The sequence below is a fragment of the Harpia harpyja genome, chromosome Z, assembly GCF_026419915.1.
Source record: "Harpia harpyja isolate bHarHar1 chromosome Z, bHarHar1 primary haplotype, whole genome shotgun sequence".
In the NCBI taxonomy this organism is placed as follows: Eukaryota; Metazoa; Chordata; class Aves; order Accipitriformes; family Accipitridae; genus Harpia; species Harpia harpyja.
The window spans coordinates 113,398,746-113,419,537 of NC_068969.1; the positions used below are offsets into that span (position 1 = coordinate 113,398,746).

Genomic DNA, 20,792 nt, shown 5'->3' on the forward strand with positions numbered 1-20,792 from the left:
TAAATCATTCCCGTTTACCAGCTGGGAAATCAGGGTACAGAGGTGATGGGAGCCCAAACAGGACTGGAAATAAATCTCAGTCTCCTGTGCCACTGTTTCCCAGTCCTGTGTGGAAACTTTTGGCTCAAAGCAGGTTTTCTATCATCATCTTACTCTGCTTCATCTTATTGTCCCTGTGCTGGCAGTAGCATAGGCAGGGATGGTGTGGTGGGATCTCAGTATGGTTTGGTCCTCGGGGAGTGTCAGCGAGGTGCAGGCAGAGAGGCCAGGAGTGTTGCTGTGGGTGGTTGGAGGAAGAGCAGAGCCCATGGAAGAGCTGATGGTCCCACCTCGTGTCCCACCATCTCCGGTGGTTTAGTACAGAAAAGGAGCTTGTATAGTGGTGTCCATGTGGAATGAGATCTTCCTGATGAAGCTGTGGGTGGTAGCTCTGCTTCAGAGGCGCTCGGTGAGACCCCGAGCATCCATGAGCAGAGGTGTTCGATCACTCCCTGGTGCTGCCACAGGTTTCTCCAGCACCTCCTGAGCTTCTTCTGAATGCTGGTACTATAAACTACTCATCTCACTGGGTTATACTCCCCAGAAAGCAAAGCTATGCTCCACAGCCTCCTCCAAGCCAGGACTTAAATACAAGTATTATTTAAATTATAAACAGGGAAGAATGCAGCAATGTTACGTGTGCAAAATGTCGTTTATTGGAGCCCTTTCTAGGAGAGTTTGGGGAGGGAGCAGGCAGAGGGTGTGTTTCTGCAGGGGAGCAACAAGGGACGGATGCTGTCCCAGCCTCTACCCGCCAGCTCCCTCCTCCAACCCGTTTTATTTGTCTCAGGCCCTTTCCAAAGAGCCATTTAAGGCTCCAACCTTTTGTAGCACATTGCCAGTAAGATCAAGTATTTAGCACAGCCTCTCAGCTTTTTATATAGTGCCTAGCACTGATATCTAAGCATTATATATTTCTTTTTGTGCAGTATTTCTGACTCAGTATTTCCTGCCTCCTTGACAATGACTGAGTAAACAGCAGAGCTGCCAGAGGAAGAGCCCTGTGTTTACAGAGCAACAAGCCCAAATGTGTCTCTTTTTTTTCCATCGGAAGGTGGCAATGCTTAAATTAACCCTCATTTTTATCCCACACTAAACTTTTGCCCTCTAACTTGCTGCTGACAGAGTCAGCCATGAGTCGGTGGGCCCAGATCTGGGTAAAAGTTATTTGGGACTCATCTTAAAAAAAGTGTGGCGAACTCCCAAGGGATGAATTTTCGGCTGCAGCTGTCCGGGCTGGAGCAAGGGCTTAAATCCGATGGCAAAATGCTGCTTCTCATCCCGCTTGACTCTGCTGCCCACCAAAAATGGTAGAGGATGGATTTTCCTCCTCTCCCATGGAGTGGCCAGTTCTCTTGGCTCTTCTAGCTTGGTCCTGGTCTTGGAGAGGTCTCACATCTGGACCAAGAAAAGATAGCATTGCATGAGCTGCGTCTACACTGAGATGAGGAGTGGGCTTTCACTTGGGTGCAAGAGTGGAGAGCCCCAAGATAAAGGCATTTTTCTCTTTCCATTGATGGTAGGAACTTCAGCCAAGCTTAGAAAGGGTCCAATGGGGGATGTCAGAGAGTGGGCTGAGCCGTGGCCCATCTCCATCATGCATGAACACGGGCCACACCTGACCTACCCATCACGCGTGGTGAGGCCCAACGTGATGAACATGCTTAGCCTTTAGGTTTATGCCCCAAACTTGTCCTGCACAAGACCTCTTTAGAGGTCCCCTTGGCATCCCCCCACTTGCCGCATGGTTTCCCTATGAACTCTTCTCCCAAACCAGGCAGAGAAGGGAGGTCAGCCCTGCTACCTGGTATAAATACATTTTATTTTAAACTATAGGCACTGAAGGAAGGTCATCCAGTAAACGCGCCCAGATTATCTACAGGCTAGGGCACCCCCAAATTAGTAATACAATTCGTGTTTAAAAATACAGCCAAACTGATGAAAGATAATTTGCTTACTGCCCTGACATCACCACCTAAGCATGGGGCAAGCCAATCCACAGGTTATTTTTATATAACTCCGTGAGGCATTTCCAGAGCAAATAAAGTTCACTGGGCAGGGCAGTGACCCGGCCGTCTGGTTTCAGCGCTCTTCAGCCTCCTCAAGGCTTCTCATCGGTGGTGTGGAGGTCTGCAGGTCAGGACACGGCTCCATCAGATGTGCCCCGGGCACACGGGACATGGGTTTTGTCCTCTGCTGAGCCGCTCTTCACTACCGGCCAGATCTTCACCTCTCCCACGCTGTTGGTATGGCTCATCCGTTTTGGTTGCACACCCTTTGGAGAAGCGATTGAGTTGCTCTCAACATTCTCCATGCCCGGCGTGATGGGTCATGGGTCCTGCCGGGAGCACGTCCGACGTGCAACCAGGTGAATCACACCCATAAGTCCCTTGACCAAATTACCTAGATGACAACAGTGGTCTCCTCGAACATGGACACACCAAGGGAGGTGGGACACCTCTGCATGGATGGCATTCGAGTTGGCTTGCCCATCTCTGTGTGCCGTGGTACTGGTCAAACCTGCTGTCTGAAGGCCAAATTTAAGGACAAAGCTCCCTGGGCCACCTTCCTCATGTGCACCGTGACACTGGTGTAGCACTGCCCTGCGGGGCCGAAGCAGATGGTTATCTCAGGATGCTTCAGGAGAGCCCTGGTGCTGCAAGTCTGGCTACCACGGAGGTTCAGCTCCTGGCAAGCCCAACTCTTGCCTGTAGGCAGGCATGGTCCAAAAAAACGTAATTACTACCTCTGGCAAGGTGCTTTTCCTACTTTGTCAAAGGAATCGGTATGACCTCCCCCCTTTTGCAGAGTACATGGAAACGATCTCCTTTTGTGAAATTTGGCCCAACCTGAGGCTGCAAATGGAGCAAAATTGTTCCTGCTGCAGTATCACATTCTGGGTGAAAATGTTCACGGTGACCTCTGCATCCATCCCACATTCCGTCCCTTGCTCTCATCCTTCATGGGGGTCAATCAAAGTCTGCACAAGCTTTTTTGTGACTCGGGGGGGTTGGGAGAGGACCCCAGTCCCTTTTCTTTTTCAAAGGTCTTCTTCAGCTGCAGAGTTGGGGGCAGAATGTTTACTGATGTCTCTGTTTACTGATGTCTCTGCTGCGTGGCATCACCCACTGGGTGCCATAGGATGAAAAAAGAGGGTGCTGGATGGTGGCATCCCTTCCTGCCCAGCTCCTGTCCCAGGCCTAATGAGTTTGGTTTGGTTTGGTTTGGTGGTTGTTTTATGGAATTTTTTGGTTGGTTGGTTGGTTTGATGGGTTTTTTTACAGAAAATATTTTTTTTAAGAGAAAATGTTGAAGAATCAGTTTTCCCTCCTGCAAGGCTGCAGAGCAGGACAATGTGTTTGAAGCAGGAACGGGAAAAAGGAGAGTTTTCTGCAGTGGCTTTTATTCTTTCCCAGTAATCTGGGACCACAGAGCCCATGTAGTTATCCCGAGCTGCTAGGAATTTCCCAGCATGTCCCAGGGATCCCAAAATACAGCCTGGCTCCCGGGGCATATCAGTGGGGACCTTCCCAGGCAGGACAGGGGTGCTGCTGGGGGGATCCAGCCTGGGAAGGGCAGGAGCCAGGTAGGATGCTGCATGAGATGCAGGAGAGAGCTCAGTGCCAGGGGATGGAGAGGTCTCAGGGCATCAAGGAAGAGCTCCAGGGTTCAAAGGGCGGTTTTTGTCCCAGGGCGGAGGTGGCCGGTGGGTGACCTTGTGGATGAGCGAGGCTGAGGTCCCCATCAGTGCAGATGAGGGGCACGGAATGCTCTCGCTTGGTTTTTTTAATTTCTCAATAGTCAGGAGGTCATTTCTCTTTGACTTTTTTTTTTTATTAACATTCAAGTGAAAACTCCAGAACGAGTAATTTGGTAACCCTGGGGTGATAACCAGAGCTGGCAAATAATTCTCTCCTCCATCACTGCCCTGGGACTGGCTGGCTAATGGAAGGACGAACTCTGCAAACTCCCCCAGAGAGTCTGAAAAGACCCAACAGGATTTGGCTGCAGGTTGACTTCGGAGTCACAGACACAGTTGGGCAATTGCCTTATAGAAATGGGTGTAGAGAGGAATTAGTCATCACTGTTTGGTTAATAAGTGCCTTGGTTATTTTACAAGCCTTTTTCCTGCATATGCAAATACATTTTTTTTTTTTTCCTTTTGTAATGAAACATATAAATAGCTCCTGTCTTGGATCTTCTGTGCATACAGTTGTGTCATGAAAATAATCATCGCGCTTTTGCCTGGCTTTCTTTAGCAGCGGCTTTACTTACCTTCATTTCAAAAGAAAGATCTCCCGTGTGTTGTCCAGGGCATGAGAGCAAACTTTGGTATGGTGGCTTTTATATCTCCCTGGCTTTGCATAGTGCAGCTGCAGGTCGGAGCATTCGCAGCAGCAAAGCCCTTTGTCTCAGGCAGTAGGAATAAACTGAGATGAAAAAGATATAAGATAATTTATTTAGTTGCTGGATTTCAAATGTTGTGCAACCTGCACTGGGAACACATGGTGTTGAGAACGAACTTGTCCTGTTCTTTAATTTTCCCCTACTTAGTGTCTCCTAATTTTTAATACTGAGGAAAGGTCACTATGGAGACAGACAAGCAAAGTCGTGTGGGACAACTTACAAGAAGCTCTGCGGCACTGCTGAGAGCCCAGGGAAACCCTCTTGGCTCTGAGTGCGATGCACTCTCTTGTGCCACCCTCTAGAAAGGTTTTTATTTGTTTTTCTGTGTTGCCCCTTGCTCTTTGCCACACACTCCCCCCACACACATCCCTTTTCCTATCCTGCTTTCGGGCAAATCCCTTTTTTTCTCCCCAGCTGGAGGACTGATGGGGAGGCAGCTATCTCCCTGCACGCTTCCTCCTGATGTTGCTCCATAAATCACGTCATTCGGATAATCCTTGGTCATGGCAACCATCAGCTCAGGAGCAGGGTGACCTTTTAATGCCAAGCCCAGGCTGCCCTGATCTTCTGGTCGGGCAGGGAGCCAGTCTCTGCCGTAATTTCGTGAGACCCCAGGGAGCAGCCAGGCCATGAGGATGCCCCCAACCAGACACTGGGTCTGCTGAAGATACTGGAATGAATGGGCTGGGCAGGTCCACCTGGACCACCAAGCCCCAGCACGGCCACCAGCGTTCATTGCGTTTCCCCTGCATTTCGTTTAACCTCTTTGTTGCTGCTTTTATTCGATCTTGGTTGTGAATATGGAAAAGAGTCCCCGTGCCTGTCTGAGGGGGAGGGCAGGGCATGGGGGATGCCGTCTCTAGCGCAAGCCGTGACAGTTATTGCAGGGGTTGGTGATATTTCTACAGTACCTGCTTTCTGGTGGCTTTGCTGTGTTGAAATTCCAGCCACTCCGCGTGCGTTGAGTAATCTCCCCGCTGTTACTAAAGAGTCAGTCTGTCTGTCTTCCTCCCCCCACCCTGAGTTTCAATTTCCTCCTAATTCTCTCTCTAGACAGCCGTTGCCTCTCCCATGGCGATGCGGTTTTGCTGATGCAGCCTGTTGTCTCTGTCCCTCTTGCAGAAGGATTTCACCATGCGGGAGGAGTTGCAGCAGCGGGACGTGGAGCGCTGGCTGGGGTTCATCACCTTTCTCTGCGAAGTCTTCGGCACCATGAGGAGCAGCACCGGAGAGCCCTTTCGAGTCCTTGTCTGCCCCATTTATACCTGCCTCAGGGAGGTAAATGCCTTCAGTTCATCCTTCTCCATCTGCGGGCCAAGCCGTTGTGTTGCAGTGTTGAGGTGCCCATGATTTGTAGATGTTTGCTTTACAGTTCCTGGAGGTTTGCTTTGCCAGCATCAACACTTCTCACCCCAAAAGTACCTACATCTGCAGGGATTCTTGGCTTTTCCTGCATATTGTGTTTCTGCTAACTAAAAGCACGTGCTCCAAGCAAGACCCCTTTGTCCAAGGGTTTGCAAAGCCCAACAGCTGGGATTGCAAACCCAGCGTTTGAGTTTGCAAATCCCAACCTTGCAAAAATCCCCATCGAAGGGTCTTAAAAAGCTTCTTAAAAGCAGGTGAAGCCACCTGAATAGATGAGACAGACTGAGGGGAGGAAGGAGGGAGAGAGGTGAGGTCCCATATGTCCTTACTCCCCACCTAGTGCAGCAGAAACCCAGCCCTGTCACCGGGGTTGGGGACATTTCGGAACCTGAGCTTCTGATGAGCTCATTTCAGAGCCTGGGCTCCTGAGCTCCCCATGGTTCGGTGTGGTGGCAGAAGCCTCGGTGAGGACAAACAAAAGACAACTCAAATGTTCATGTTCAACAGAGCAGGAGAGGGCTTTCCCCCATCCTGTTTTAAAGATAGTTTTGTCTCCTGCTGCTGTCTGTAGAAGACTTTCTCAGAAAAATCTGCCTTGTTGCCCGGGGTTGGAGCTGTGAATCTCAAATTGTCATTAGTGCTTCTGTCGGGCCATAAATAACTCACTGTAAAATCAGTTCTCTGCTAGACCTTGGGCAAAGGAAGGATAAAGAAACTGCCGGCGATGACTTTTTTACACGCATGGGAAGTTTTCTCTGAATGCAAACACATCATAAACATTTTGTCTTCACAGTAACATTGTGGGTAGGGTTCACAGACGGTGACTGTAGCAGTGAGAAAGAGTCCAGGCATCATGACGAGGCACACATATCCAGAGGAGGTGGTGGGAGAGGGATGCTAAGAATAGCCTAACTTCCCCCAAACCTCTGCCCACAGCAGTATGTGTCACCTTATGGGGAAGATCTTGGCGTCTAGCAAAGTCCCCGTTCCCCTTCACTTCCCATCACAGTCGTGACACAACACAGCCCTGATTCTGCCAGGATTTTTCCCTGCCCACTCCTGTCTGCCCTTGCTGTGCTGTCATGGTCCCTCTTGTCACCTTGCCGGTATATAGGGACATGGTAACAATCTAGAGGTGCGTGGAAGGACATGAATTTCATGTATCATCAGGGATATTTTTTGCTACAGGGCAGCTCCATGAAAAGCCTTTACTAATTATATCAAGACATCATGCATAAATTTGCTTCTTAAAAATACATCTCTCTGTTCCTTAGCAGGAGAGTGTCCCCATGATGTTGTTTGTCAGAGAAGAAGACTTAGCTTAGCTGACATGGGTGAGCCTGAGTCTTCCAGCTCTCCTGCCCCAAAATGGTTGATCTGTGACTGCTCATTCTGCAGGGTTGTGACCTTGACTCACACCGTTCCACCTCCATGGCTCTGGGATGGGTTTTCGTCTTGCCGCAGTTTTTTGCCGCTGTCAGCTAATCCTGATGCACAGGGCCAACTCAGGGGAACAGGACCACCTATTTATCAGCAGTGATAGGAGCCAGGCTCTGAGATGGTTGCCAGAGCCAAAGGCAGGCTGTAGATGCAGCCAAGGAGGTGGTGATGGGTTCTTCCAGCTGCAGCCAGGAGAGGACAGGGACATTTGCACAGGATGGCCCTGCCAGGTGCTCCATGAGATGGTGGAAATTCCCTTAATTGTGCAGAGTGCTCATCCCTTGGTAAGCTCCATGAAGCACAGGGACTGGTGTCCCAGGGCAGGAGGGGGTGTCACCATGGCCTATAAGGTTTGGGACATCCACTTGCCTCAGGACAGGTTCACAAGCTGCAGTAGCGCTCATCATGGGTTTTTTCCTGTTCCTGCTGGTCATCACATACGTCCCTGTGTACAATCTCAGCCCCTCACCCCTAATTCCTTCCCCTTGGGCATCCCCCAGCAAAGCCCCTCCGTGCTGCTTAGCTCTCTCTGTCTCCATCCACCCAGCCTTTGACGATAAATCATTATCAGAGGCAAGATAACATCTCTCCCTCTGCCTGTCCTTTCAGCTCCTCTTGCTTTTTAGTTTCTCTGTCTCTTTTTTTTTCCTTTTTCCCTTTTCCTTTATAGCTTTGGCAGACTCAGCCAAAGGTCAGCGAGGGAGTGAGCAAGAGGAAGGGGAAAGTTGCCTGATGACTGAGGCATGAATGTCTCTTCCCTTCCCCCTGCAAAGCTTCCTCTCTCCAGCTCCTTTCCTTTCCCCCTAAATAAAAGCTTATTAACACCATCATTAGCTGTGGAGCTGGGCTGGGTGGGAGAGAGCGAGGATGGCAGTGAGGACATCAGTGCTGGGTGGCCTGGTGAGGAGGAGCTGGGGACGTGGCTGGGGCATCGGGTGGCAATGCCGGTGTTATTTATTGAGTGGTGTGGATGGGTTGGTTTTGTGGGCTGGGAAAAAAAAACCAAAAGAGAAGTTCATTTCAGGCGAGGCTGGAGTGATAAATGCTGGGGTTTGCTGGTTAATCGAACCAGCGTTCATCACTGTCCTCAGGGAAGCAGGCAGACCGCTGCGTTTTGATGTCAGCCACGGGAATGGGTGATTAAACACGGCAAAGGAAATTTGGGTCAGAGCTGTCGCCTCGCCCGGGCAGCGTTTCGGGAGCCAAGGGAGTGGCTGTGCTCCTTGGCACAAACGCGGTCCACGCCGAGATCCCATGTCGGAGGGCTCTGCTGCATCCTCCTCTGCATCCATCGCCTGAGCTGCCTGCTGGAAAACAGGGTGGGGAGAGAAGGAAGGGTCTACCACCATGTCTGACATGGTGACTGCCTCTCCCAGGAGCTGGATCCCCAAAGAATCAAAAAGTTTAATTTCCAGAACCATTCTGAGGGTTTGGGTTGAGATTTATGCAGGCGGAGAGCGTCTTCACAACAAGGTCTGGTGGGGTCAAAGTTGGGATTTTAGGCAAAGAGATGGTTTGCCAAGAGAAGTAAAAGGTGGGTCCAGCTCTCATTAAAATGGTTAGATGGCGTACAGTGAGTTTGGATGGTGCTTTAGATCAAAACACATTTTTCTGCTTGGAATACTGCGTAGTTTAGGTTGGAGAAGGGAAGTGGATACCCAAGCTCAGCCTAAAGGTCAGCATTGAGGACAGTTGGGGGAAAGGAGGGATTTTTATGGTGACCAGAGGAGAGCCTTTTGCAGATGAGAACCAGAGGACTATTGCAGCCATCAAATCTGGGGAGCCTGGGAAAAGAATAACAAAGCAGAGAAGTTAAATAGAAATAAAAGAAAGAGCTTTCCTCCTATTCTTCCCTCGGAGCTTTGGGGAATCGAGGGCGAGCTGGAAGAGGGCGTTGTTCCCAGGGAAAGGCTTTCCCCAGGGATGGTTGTGCTGCAGCCAGGGCACCGCAGGCTTGGCCCTTGCCTGCTTCCAGCCCTGGCTGTCCTCACGTGGGACCAGTGGTGGCATCTTCCAGCACCACGTTCTTCCGTGAGTCTTTATCTGGCTCGATGAAAACACTTTTAGCAGTTTTAGGAAGTTGTCGTCACTCCCGTGCTTGATGGTCTAAGCAAGAGGGATGTCCCACTGTCTTCTAGCCCTACAGCCCATGTGCTCTCAACTCTGGCCTCACTTTATTTCGCAAAACCACACCAAATGTGTCCCTGTAGGTCTCCTTCTGCCCCTCCAGGATGGTGCTGACATCCTTGCTGCCCCAAAGCCTCTGCCCCATGCCCAAACACCAAGGACCATGTTCAGCCCCGCTCCAGCAATACTTAACATTGCACGTCCCTCAAAAGCAACTAAAACCAGGAGAACAACCAAGGGACTTTGGTTCTTGCAGCCTGGCCTTATTTCTTCTTTTCTGTGGCCTTCAGCAGAGTCAGCAAAATGTAGAAAATGGGTTAAGACCAGGGACTGGTAAATGTCAGTTGAACCATCAGTGGGGCAGGAGCACTCCAGAGCCCTGTGCCTGGTGCAACAAGTGCCCCATGGCTACTGAAGATGTAGAGATAATAAATAATATTATTTGCAATCTATCGTTCACTGATTATCACCACTTTACATTTCCTAGCTCTTTCCTAAGCATGGTTGGAGCTGGCTTTTCTTCATCCAGCTCTGTGCTGCCCATGGCTGCGTCTGTGTCACCAGGGTTGGCCCAGCTCACTGCCCTCCCTGCTTCGTCTCCCAGTGCTGCTGGGGAGGAGAAGCATTAGGACTGGGTCCTGCGGGACCTGGCCCAGCTCTTGGTGATGGCTGAGGTCTGCGGGGAAGGAAAGATCGTAGCCAGCTTGGAGCCATGGTTGTGTTCTGCAGAAGCCAGGACAGATGAGTGGTGTCGGGAAGTTTGGCTCCTCTTGTGTCTCAATCTCATCCTCAGCGGATGTTGTTGGGATGCCAACCCAGGAGGTGCCTCTGGGCCTGGGAGCTGCCACCTTCCTGCCAGCCCTCTGCCAGGAGGAGCCGCTTCCAGCCAAGGTGGTTGGTGTCGAGTGCTGCTTTGGATGCATTTGTTTATTTTTATGACGCAATTCAGCAGTCAGACCTTGCTTTACAGCCAGGTAACCTGAGCAGTTGCCTACGGCAGCAGAGCGAGGAGGTGGAAAAACTGGCTTGCGGGACCTAAAGCTCGAGAAGATGCCAGGTGACGAAGTCACTGTGGTCCCCTCAAGGCATGTTGCCGATTGGGGTCCCACAAGGGCAAGCAACAAGGCTGGGCTCTGCCCCCTCTCACCCCCCATAATAACCCTATCCCACTCCTCACCCATGTCCCTGTGCTCTTCTCCTGCGCAGGGCTTGTTTCTTGTTGAATGTTTAAGGTTCCTCTTGACTCCGTCCTCCAGCCCACTGAGGTCCCTCTGGATGGCAGCTCCTTGAGCACGTTGAGTGGTCCCCTAACTTGGTGTCATCTACCAACTTCACAAGACCGTGCTTCTCACCTCCTCCAGGTCATGGATAAGGATGCTAAACAAGGCAGGTCCTGGGACAGATGCCTTGGTACTCCTCATCACTGGCCTCCGGGCAGAGTTGGGAACCCGTTGAGCCCAACTATCCAACCAGGTTTTTTACCCATCTGGTTATCCACCCATGATGTCCTGGCTTGGATACAAGGGGATTGGATTCCAGGGGTGACAGGGAGCAGCCTTGCTGCAGCACCATCCCACTCTCAGCATCCATGGGTGCATCGGAGGGGGCTGTTGGGGCAGGTTCGGAGAAACCCCATCACAGAGAGACTAATTAAACTGCAGAACTGCTTCGTGCAGGAGGCTGTGGCTGCAGGACTAATTCACAGAGGTCCCTCCAGCTTGAGGGGGTTATTGCTGCTGGGGCTGGCTGGGTACCCTGGGGGTATCACCCTGAGCATCACCACCCATAAGGGAGATGTAGGCATTGACCTGACCCACGACAGATGCTTTTATGGTCTTATTACCAACCTTGGGGACTGAGGGCAGCACCCGGGAGCGGTGAATCAGCCCCACAGAGTCAGCGGGGAGCAGACCCGGCAGGCTGGCAGCAGGCAGGACAGTTGCTCCTCTGCAGGAGTTGTCTCCTACCTCCAGTCTGGTTGGCAGAGACAGTCCCATTTCAGCATCGTTTAAAATCTTGGCACGCTCCCATCGCTTCCCTGCCTTGGTACATGCTGCTAACTGAAAGCCTCGGGGTGGTGGTGCAGGGAGGATAAATACTCCCCGTCTAATTGCCTTTCCCCCACGTCTGAGTCTGCGGTGCAGCATGTAGACGGGTATCCACTCCCCTCCCTTCTCTTAGTGCCTGTTATCTCCTGGGGCCATGCTGTGTAATTTAGCAAAATATTCTAACACGGTAATTAACGTCTAAACTTCAAGAGGGCACTGCCTTTTCACTGTCTCCTTCAGAGGAAGAGAGAGGAAAACCTTCCCGGCTGCAGTCAGATGAGCGAGGAGGGTGGTGCTGTTTGGAAAAGAAAATTGTATCTTTTAACGTGTTTTTTTTATTTTTTTAATCACACTCACTTTTTAAAAAGCATCAGCCTTTTGAGTCAAAAAAGGGTCTTTGACAGTATAATGAGATGCTAGGATTTTTAAGATTATTCTCCTAGTTAGAGAATGAGACAGAATTCTTCCTTTATTGAATGAGCAAAGGCACCCAGGGGGCCAGATCCTGACCCCGCACCACCCGTCCACTCAGATAGCTCCATGAGGCCAGAGCTGACTGGAGAAAGTAAGTCCTCTATGAAGAAGGGGACCTATTTCCTCATAAAAGTCCTCTTCTGGTCCCCCCATCTGGTTCTGCAAAAATCAGTGGTTTGGTCTTCAGTCCGGCGGGACTGGGATAAACTGGGCAGTGGTTTGTAGGGGGAAAGGATGGAAGAGGGATGAGGGATGCGGGCATGGGAGGGAAGGGATGCCAGGGAAGGAGGAAGAAAGAGGAGGCTGGGGGTCCGGGACACGGGAAGGAAGGAGAAATGGGGAGAGCAAACAAGTGGGGAAATGTTGTGGGAATCCAGAAGAGAGGACTGAAGACCTGGAAGAGCTGGGAGAAAAGTGGGATTTAGAGCAAGCGGGGTACACTGATGCGTGGGGCGATGTGGACCTTCAGAGCCGTGGGAGGAGGTAGCGCGCAGGAGCAGGGATCTGCGAAGAGGAGGGACAGGCGTGTGTCTGTCTGTAGGACCATGCTCCCAGCAGGAATGGATGTCCCCATGCCTCCACGCCTGCTGTGCAATAAATAAATAAATAGCCATGTAAAAAGCTCCAGCTCACGCAGACCCCCTGTAGCTGCGCTGGCAAAAACCCTCCTGTGAATGCAGCTTGTATGGGGAAAAAAAATTCCCTTTAATTGGCATTGTTTCGGTTAAAGGGCAGAATTAAGGTGAAGGAGATCGGTTGTTATTTGGGAGCGGATGAGGACAGACCAAAATGAGAAGGGCTGGGCCATGCCTTTGAGCCCAGCTGCTCTGTTGAGTATTTTGTGTGGAGGAACATATATTCTTGGAAAGCTACAGGACTCGTTTAGTCCCAGCATTAAAACCGTAATGGCATATTTTAAATAGGGGAGGGGAAATGCCACCCTGGTTTCTCTGGGACCCATGGAGAAGGCAGAGGAAGCAATTAGGGCAGATAAAGAAATGCAGCTAGATACCATCTCACAGGATGGTCCCTCCTCCTCGCGTGGCTTTGTTTTTCTCCTTCACCCTTCATACCAGGCATTGTTAGTTCCCCAAAACCCTTTCAATGGGATGTAAACACAACTATTTGCGTCTGCCGCCATGCGCTCTCTCCCTCTGCAGAGCCAGGAAAGCGGAGAGCGTCCGGCGAGCCAGGGTGGAGCCCGTTGCAATCAAGCGCGATGGTCTTGCCACTGTTTCTTTCCACGTTTTGTATTTCCCCAGGACCCTTGGGATGAGATCACATCCTCTTCTCCCAGGGTTATTATGTCTTCGGCCCGGCAGGATGAAGCCAGCCGTCTGGGTGGCTCGGTCTCCCTGTGCGCGCAGACTGGGTGGCTCTGTCCGTCTGTCTCACCCACCTTTGGGTCCTGAAGGGCCACCTCCAGCCAGGAGACGTGTAACCACCAGGCTACTGTTGGATTGCAGCGTCTCGGTTGATGAGTGACCAGATTTTCTTCATCATTGTCTCCAGTAATTGCCTCGTAATGGTTTCCATCTTTGTAGGAATCCCTTCTGCTGTTCCAGATCGGGGGAGAGAGAGTCATGTTTCATGGTTTCCCTTGTCTACAGTGGAAAGGAGTAGGAGGAGTTTCCCACGATTGAGTACAGGGGTTTGTTCCTCTGGCCTTAATTCAATTTGCTGTTAAGTATCTCTCAGTTCCTCAGGAGCCCGACAAGGAGGATAACCAACATTTTGGTTTACTCGATGCAATAAACAAACTAATCTCTTCTTATCATCCTCCCAGGAAGTCCTGGTTGGGTAACAGGAGAACAGAAGTCTCCTCCTCAGCAGAGAGCAGCACGTCACTGTGAAAGGAGTTGCTGCCACCAAACAAACTCCTTCAAGTTGTCCAAAATACGTTAGGGAAAGTGCCTCCTATGGACACAGCCGTGCCGGTGCAAGCAGCTCCAGCCCAGAGCTCCTTCCCCCCTGTGCCATCTCCTCTGGGCAGCTGCTTGTGGGACCAGCAGTGACCCATGCTGGTGGCCTGTCCCTAATGGAGCAGCGTGAGTTGCTGTCAGCATGTTCTCACCCAGGCTGAGACCAGGCCACCCCAGTCAGGGAACTGGGAAGAGGGACCGCCTCCATGAGATGCACGGGCTGGTGGCACCTTGTGTATCTTCAGTGGGCTTGAAGACTTCACCAGATCCCCAGAGAGGCGTAAGCAGGCGGCCGTGCGGAGAGAAGCACCATTGCTAGTGGATGCAGCCCGACGCAGCCTGCCTCGCCAAGCTCAGCTGCGTTTTCGGAGCCTGGCAAATAACGTTTTGGAGCACAGCAGAACCTGTGCCTCGTGCAGAGATCAGCACAGGCAGCTCTGTAAGGGAAAGGTTTTCCCTAAAACTTTGTGTTTGGGCAACCTTAGCATCAAATGGGTGAGCAGAGGAGATACCGCTTATGCCTTCTTATGGGCTTCTGACTTATGACACTTACGACTTCTAAAGGGTTTCTCTTTCCAAGTGCTCACTTGTTTCTTCTCTAGGGAAATGTCTCACCTGACTTCCCTAGCTCCCCGGGTATGCCCACAGAGGGACTTGGTACCCCTTTAGAGAAGGTGGCACCTGGCACAGCTTGTTGGTGGGTGCAGGATCAGCCCAGCTGACCTTCTGATGTCCTGGGTCGAGAAGCTGATACTTCTAATGGGAGCAGATTGTAGAAATCCTGAAACTGGCCTTGCTGGTGGAGTGTTTTGTAATTACTCATCCCCCACGCCCTCATTTGTACTTTGCATTTTCCCCAGTCTTGGCTGTTTTCACAACCCCATGCCGTGTGACAATAAGAAAAGTGGAGTTGTAGCAATTGCTCGTAGCTCAGAGAAGTGCGTGACTCTCCCCATGCAGAGCAGCCGAGCAGTCCCATGGATCTTATCTCAGGCATCTTCCTTAAAGACTTGCGACAGTAGGTCGATAAGGGGCCACTGGAAAAGCAGAAAATTGCTATTGATGTCTTTCTGCGGAGAGCCTGTGAAGTGCAGCAGGACTGGCTTGTGCTCCCAGGAGGACCCATCTAGCAGACTGCGAGGCTTCCAGGAGGTTTTGGGGGCAGGAGTTCCCCAACTGTGGTCCATTAGACCACCAAGAGTGCCTGCAGAGCTGTGTCAGCGGGGCAGCATACCCTGCGCCTTAACAGCACTCCCGGTTGTAGGGGATGATCATAGAACCATAGAATCGTCGAATGGTTTGGGTTGGAAAGGACCTTTAAAGGTCATCTAGTCCAACCCCCCTGCAATGAGGAGGGACTGAAAAGTCTGGCCCCATCTTTCTTATAAGCCCCCTTATAAGGAGGTCTCCATGACGATCCCAACCGCAGAGCTGGAACAGATCCATCTTGTTGAGGACAAAGTCCACCACGGCCTTTCCCAAGGGCTCCTCTGGTTAAAAACAGGACTGGGAAACACCATCTTTCCCGCACCCTTTCAAGTACAGTACGTTCCTTCTGCTTAAGCTCCAAGTGGCACAAGTAGCTGGTTCTTTCCTTCTCCCTAACCGAAATGTGTCTCCGTTTTCACCCGTTGCCTCGTTTTACACCAGTGAGCTGGTTGCTCCACCTGGATGATGCGTTTGCAACACGTTGGTTCCTCTGCGGTCGTGGTCCACGTTCCCCGGGGGGAATACCAGCAGGCACCTCCTCGTGACCCACGCGTTAGATGAAAAGCATACCTGTGGGCAGGGACCGCAGAGCGGTTGCGAGGCTGGAGCTTCACACCCGAGGCTGTCTGGATGTCCATGTGTGTTGCCACCTGGATGGATGAACCTGAGATGCCCGTCGGGGAGCCCGGGCAAGCGGCACATGGGCTGCGGTCAGTCCTGCTTTCGTTGGGCCTCAAAGATATCCCAACATCTTCGTGGCTCTGGGTGGATATTTTCAAGCTTTCTGTGCTTTCACGCTGGAGTCATCACCAAAGCATCAGAAAACACTGCATGCTAAGAGGTAGTTTGTGGCAAACGTTGCTTATATGTCATTTTGCAAGCGATATCATACACAATAATTAGTACCGTGCCTTGCAGGAGAAATATCGTTGCAGCTGGAAAGGGTAATGTATGCGTTGGGCTGCTCCCACTCCATCTCTCGGGGAGAATTGCTGAAGAACACAATTAAACCTGCGTGGTTTGGTGATAAGGGACAGTGGGGCAGGTTCTCCGGTCCTGCTCGTGGTGTGGGCACCCCTGAGATTACCAAGTAAGCACTTTAGCTTCTCAGCAGCCCACATGATCTCAGAAAGCAGATAATAAACCCAAATATTTGTGGATATGTGAATCCCATCAGCTTAGCTCTCTGGTTTGCTTCTCGTGGTCTGCACCGCATGCATGTGCATCCATTGCTGTTCAGGAGGACCAAGCTGGTTCTGTGATGAAGCACAGCTGCAGTTTTGGGGCTTCTTTGCCCCATCAGCCGCTGTTGCATGCCCACCCCGTGGGGCTTGTGATGCTTACCTCTGCAAAGATGTAAAGAGCAGGTTTTGGGGCCACGGAGGCCAGGGGAGACTGGTCCCAGTAGCGTGCCACAGAAACCAGTTGCACGCAGGAGCCACCCTGCAAGGCACTGCAGCTCCCCTACTACATGCAGCACTTCCAGGAGCAGATCTTACAATTCATTTTGGGTTGCTTACGAAAATATTTAGCACCCAGAGCCGCCCCGGGCACGCTGGCCTCGCAGAGGACCTTACCCAGTGCTCCATCTCTCAGCAGGACACAGAAATTTGGAAGAGGAGGAGCCCAATATCTTCCACCAGTCTGCAAAGCTGCTAGTCCAGCACCAGAAACAAAAGTGAGAAGCCTTTCGCAACCGAGGCTGGGTATTATATGACTGGCCGGGCAGATTCTGGCATGCAGCCTCCTCTCTTAGGAAATCAAGCAGACTCTTTGTCTGCTTTCCAGCAGGAACTGCTGCTTTCATTGCCCGGCTTCGCCCGATACGGGGGAAACCGGCTGGAGAGCAAAGGGAAGTTTTTCTCGCAGACAGCCCCAGCCTCCGGGGGATGATTACAGGTTAAACCAAGAAGCATGTGAGTCTCAGCTCACCTGCCCTGTTGTCTGCTTCGTGCTCCTTTTTTGACTCCCTCATCCACGTTCATCAGCTGGTTTGAACTGTGTGGGAACCCGGTGGAGAGGGATGGGATGGTGCCCATGGTGGGATTTGGGCAGATGCATGTGGCAGGGAGGAGCGGTTATAAATAGTTAAATAAATAATAATTTCAATGTGGGAGTGCTAATTTAATGGGTATAGCATGTGTACATTAAAATATTTTAAGTAAATATGAATGAGATTGCAAATGATGGATGCAATTGGTTGGGTTCAGGTTTATGGTCACGCAAGTGCCGGTACTTCAGGGTTGTGATTTCCCTGGAGGTCTCGAAGCGTTTGCACCATTTTTTCTTACAGTGCCGTCAGGGCCCACATGGGGGTCAAAGAGCTTTGGGAAAGGCTGTGCTCTTGCTGCAGCAACCACCCCGCTGCTTTGGGGTGCCTGGTGCTCGCATGGGGCGAAGCAGCCTTTGAGAAATACATGCAAGATGTCATCGGTGGGTGAGGACATCGATGGCAGGACCCCAGGCAGCACGGTCCCTGCCGCACAGGGTCATGCCTGGATTTGGTGGGCAGGTTGTGGACCTCCCCAGCCCACATATCACAGGCAGAGGTTGAACTGTGGCCCTTGGGACTGGTATCTCTTGGTGCCTCGATGGAGCAGTGGAGCACATGGTGCCTGGATGGACGAGGTGGAGCACATGGTGCCTCGACGGAGCAGTGGAGCGTGTGGTGCTTGGATGGATGAGGTGGAGCGCGTGGCATCTCAGTGGACGAGGTGGAGCACGTGGTCGCTGGATGGACGAGGGGGAGAATATGGTCCCTCAGTGGACAAGGGGGAGCTCCTGAATTCTACTTGTTCAGCCAAGTCACGTCAGATGAGGTCCAGGAGGGCAGCGTGAAGGCAGAGGGTGCCTGCCCAAGTCTGTGGGTAGGATATAGTCACGGTTTCATCATAGGTAGGTAAGACTATTCCTCATTAGCCAAATATCCAAGCATTGACAGTGACATATTCATCCTCACAACCACCTTTGAGGTAGGGAAGCATGTCCCAACTCTGCAGGTGGGAAGATGGGGCAAGGAAAGCCCAAGTGAAGTTGCAGCCATTCCCTGACCACGTATCCCTGGCAGAGAGCAGGATCATCGAGGAGACCACGGCAGAGGAAGGGCTGGAATTGGGCCATGATAGGTCCTTCCTGATCAATCCTAACTCCACTTTTCTTGCTTTAATTTTCACATTATGTTCTTCACTAAATAGCAAAAATAGGAAAGGTGAATATACATTTAATTTGCAGCCCTGCTTCATGCCATGCTTACGAGCTAAATACCCCAGGAGTGAATTTCTGGACTACTGCCTGTTTATGTTTCCCCCTAATTGATATTTTTTTTCTTTGTTGTTGTTGGGTTTAAAATAATCTCATGGGTTTTTTGCGAAGAATCTGTGAACTGTTTGTGAGAACTTATCTCAGAGCATGCGGCTTGGGCTTAACTAACATTTTCCAAACAGCTCAGCAGAAAGATAAACTGGGGAGGGGGGGAACTGTTGCATATCTTCAAAACCCCGGCTGAACCTTTGGCTAATGCGAGATAAAAACCGATGGACCGCATGCTCATTGAGATGCTGTAAACGTCGTCTTCAAAGCAAACAAACTGCTGTCTGCTGAAAACAGAAGAGGGTGAAGACAAAACTTTGAGAGCAATAATAATTCCTTGAATTACCCTTTTTTTTCTAGCTATTTTCCAGCAGTTGTGGAGCTGGTAAACAAATAAGCATTTATTTGTAAAGGAAAGGAAACATGAAAAAATGAGTGGGAAGGAGGGATGATAAGGCTGAGAATCAGAATTGTGATTTTAACTAAAGGATGGGACTTCGGAGCACATTTAGTTATGCTGGGCAATTTTTATATGGGCAGTTTTAATAAGTCCAACCACTTTTCCAACATTTGCCTTTCCCTGCTGAATTTCAGATACTAATGAAGCCAGTTTTCCCAATTTTTCTCCTTTTTCTCAGTGTTCAGTGCATGCACTCAGCTCCCCACTGTGCACAGGGATTAGCTCAGGGCCAGCAGGGTTTGTTCAGCCCAAGGTGCTGGAGTGGAAGTGGTCGTAGCTTCAAGTATTGCCAGCATTTGTAATTTTATCAGCCACCTCATGCTCATGGTACAGTGTTTTTCATAATGCTCCAGCTCACTTTGTTGGCTGATTGAGAATCTCAGTATTTTATCTACTTGAAAAACAGCTAGAACAACTGTGCTTTCTCTCGTGGTTTTAGCAAAATACCTGAAGCAGCATCTTTGTGTGCGTGGCAAAGTCGTCATAAAGATGAAAACAAAGAAAAATGTTTATTTTTGATCTGGTTTCAAGGGTCCTTGCTTGTGGTTTCAAGGTTTGTGGGGTGAGACGTGCTGAGCTCCTACACTTTGCCATTGCCAGGTAGAACTGTTGACCCTCACTGCACGCCCCGAGTCTGAACCGAGAGGGGCAAGCATCTTCCTTCACCATCCCATGCCACGCACAGGAACATTTTGGATCTCTCTTGAAAGTTGCTTGTGCTTACAAGCTCATGTTTGTAATACAAAGTTCATGGAGAGCAGAGCAGGATTGGAGTTGGTGCACCTAAGACGCTGTAGTTTCGCTGCAACCCATTGCACTTGCACCACTGTATCATCAGTCTAGAAGGAGCCGTATTAATTACGGTGTATTGGAAGTAACGCTCTCCCATCAGGTAATTTTGTGGCTGTTAGAAGTGTCCCCACGAGGACGGAGAGGTTTGGTGGTGGGTGGCTGCCTCTTGGGCAGAGCCCTTCCCTTCCAAACAGCCGCTCCCAGGGCTGTGCTGCTCGAATGTTGTCGTCTGATGGTTGTATTTAGTCGCTGTGTACGTGAAACGAGTGCATTTTCTCATTGCCTGCCGTGGGATAAAAAAAGCAATGTAACCTAAATAAAATCTATTTTGAAAGTTGTTAATCTAATTTCCCTATATTCTGCCCCGCTTGCTCTCTCTCAGCAATGGATAAGCTGGTGATACCCTTTACCCTGCATTTTATCACTGTTGATCTTAATTTTTTGTGTCAATAATCTCTTTCCGCCCCTCTTCCTGTCCTGGAAGTGGCAAAAGCCAAGCTGGACAAAGAGATGGAAGAAAGGTCGTAAGGGAGGAGGAGGAGGAGGAGGAGGAGGTCATGCATTTCTCACTGCCTCTCTCTTCTCTCTTGCAGTTGTTGCAATCTCAGGATGTGAAGGAAGACGCTGTGCTTTGCTGCTCCATGGAGGTAGGGAGGCACCTGCACCACCCACCCTGGTTCTCACTGCTTTGCCCCTTCTGTCCTTGGCTATGCACGTGTCAAGCAACTATTAGATGTTTCCAAACCCAAACAGCCGTGTTGCCTCTCTGCATTATAGAACCATAGAATAGTTTGGGTTGGAAGGGAACTTTGAAGGTCACCTAGTCCAACCCCCCTGCCATGAGCAGGGACATATTCCACTAGATCAGGTTGCTCAGAGCCCCGTCCAACCTGACCTGGCATGTTCCCAGGGATGGGGCATCTACCACCTCTCTGGGTAACCTCTCCCAGTGCCTCACCACCCTCATCGTAAAACATTTCTTCCTTCTCTCTAGTCTGAATCTCCCCTCTTTTAGTTTAAAACCATTACCCCTTGTCCTATTGCTACAGGCCCTACGAAAAACTCTGTCCCCATATTTCTTCTAAGCCCCCTTTAAGTATTGAAAGGCTGCTGTAAGGTCTCCCTGGAGCCTTCTCTTCTCCAGGCTGAACAACCCCAACTCTCTCAGCCTGTCCTCATAGGAGAGGTGCTCCAGCCCCC

At 50.7% G+C, this 20,792-nt stretch overlaps 1 protein-coding gene across 4 annotated transcripts in view; it reads left to right on the forward strand.

The window, feature by feature from the left end:
• Nucleotides 1-20,792, forward strand: part of CTIF (cap binding complex dependent translation initiation factor) — a 143,050-nt gene that overhangs the window by 116,399 nt on the left and 5,859 nt on the right. For all 4 annotated transcript variants that reach the window (XM_052776516.1, XM_052776519.1, XM_052776517.1 and 1 more), the window contains 2 exons: nt 5,569-5,724; nt 20,186-20,239. In XM_052776516.1, the coding sequence (XP_052632476.1) occupies nt 5,569-5,724; nt 20,186-20,239 (210 nt within the window). The remainder of the gene's footprint in view (nt 1-5,568; nt 5,725-20,185; nt 20,240-20,792) is intronic.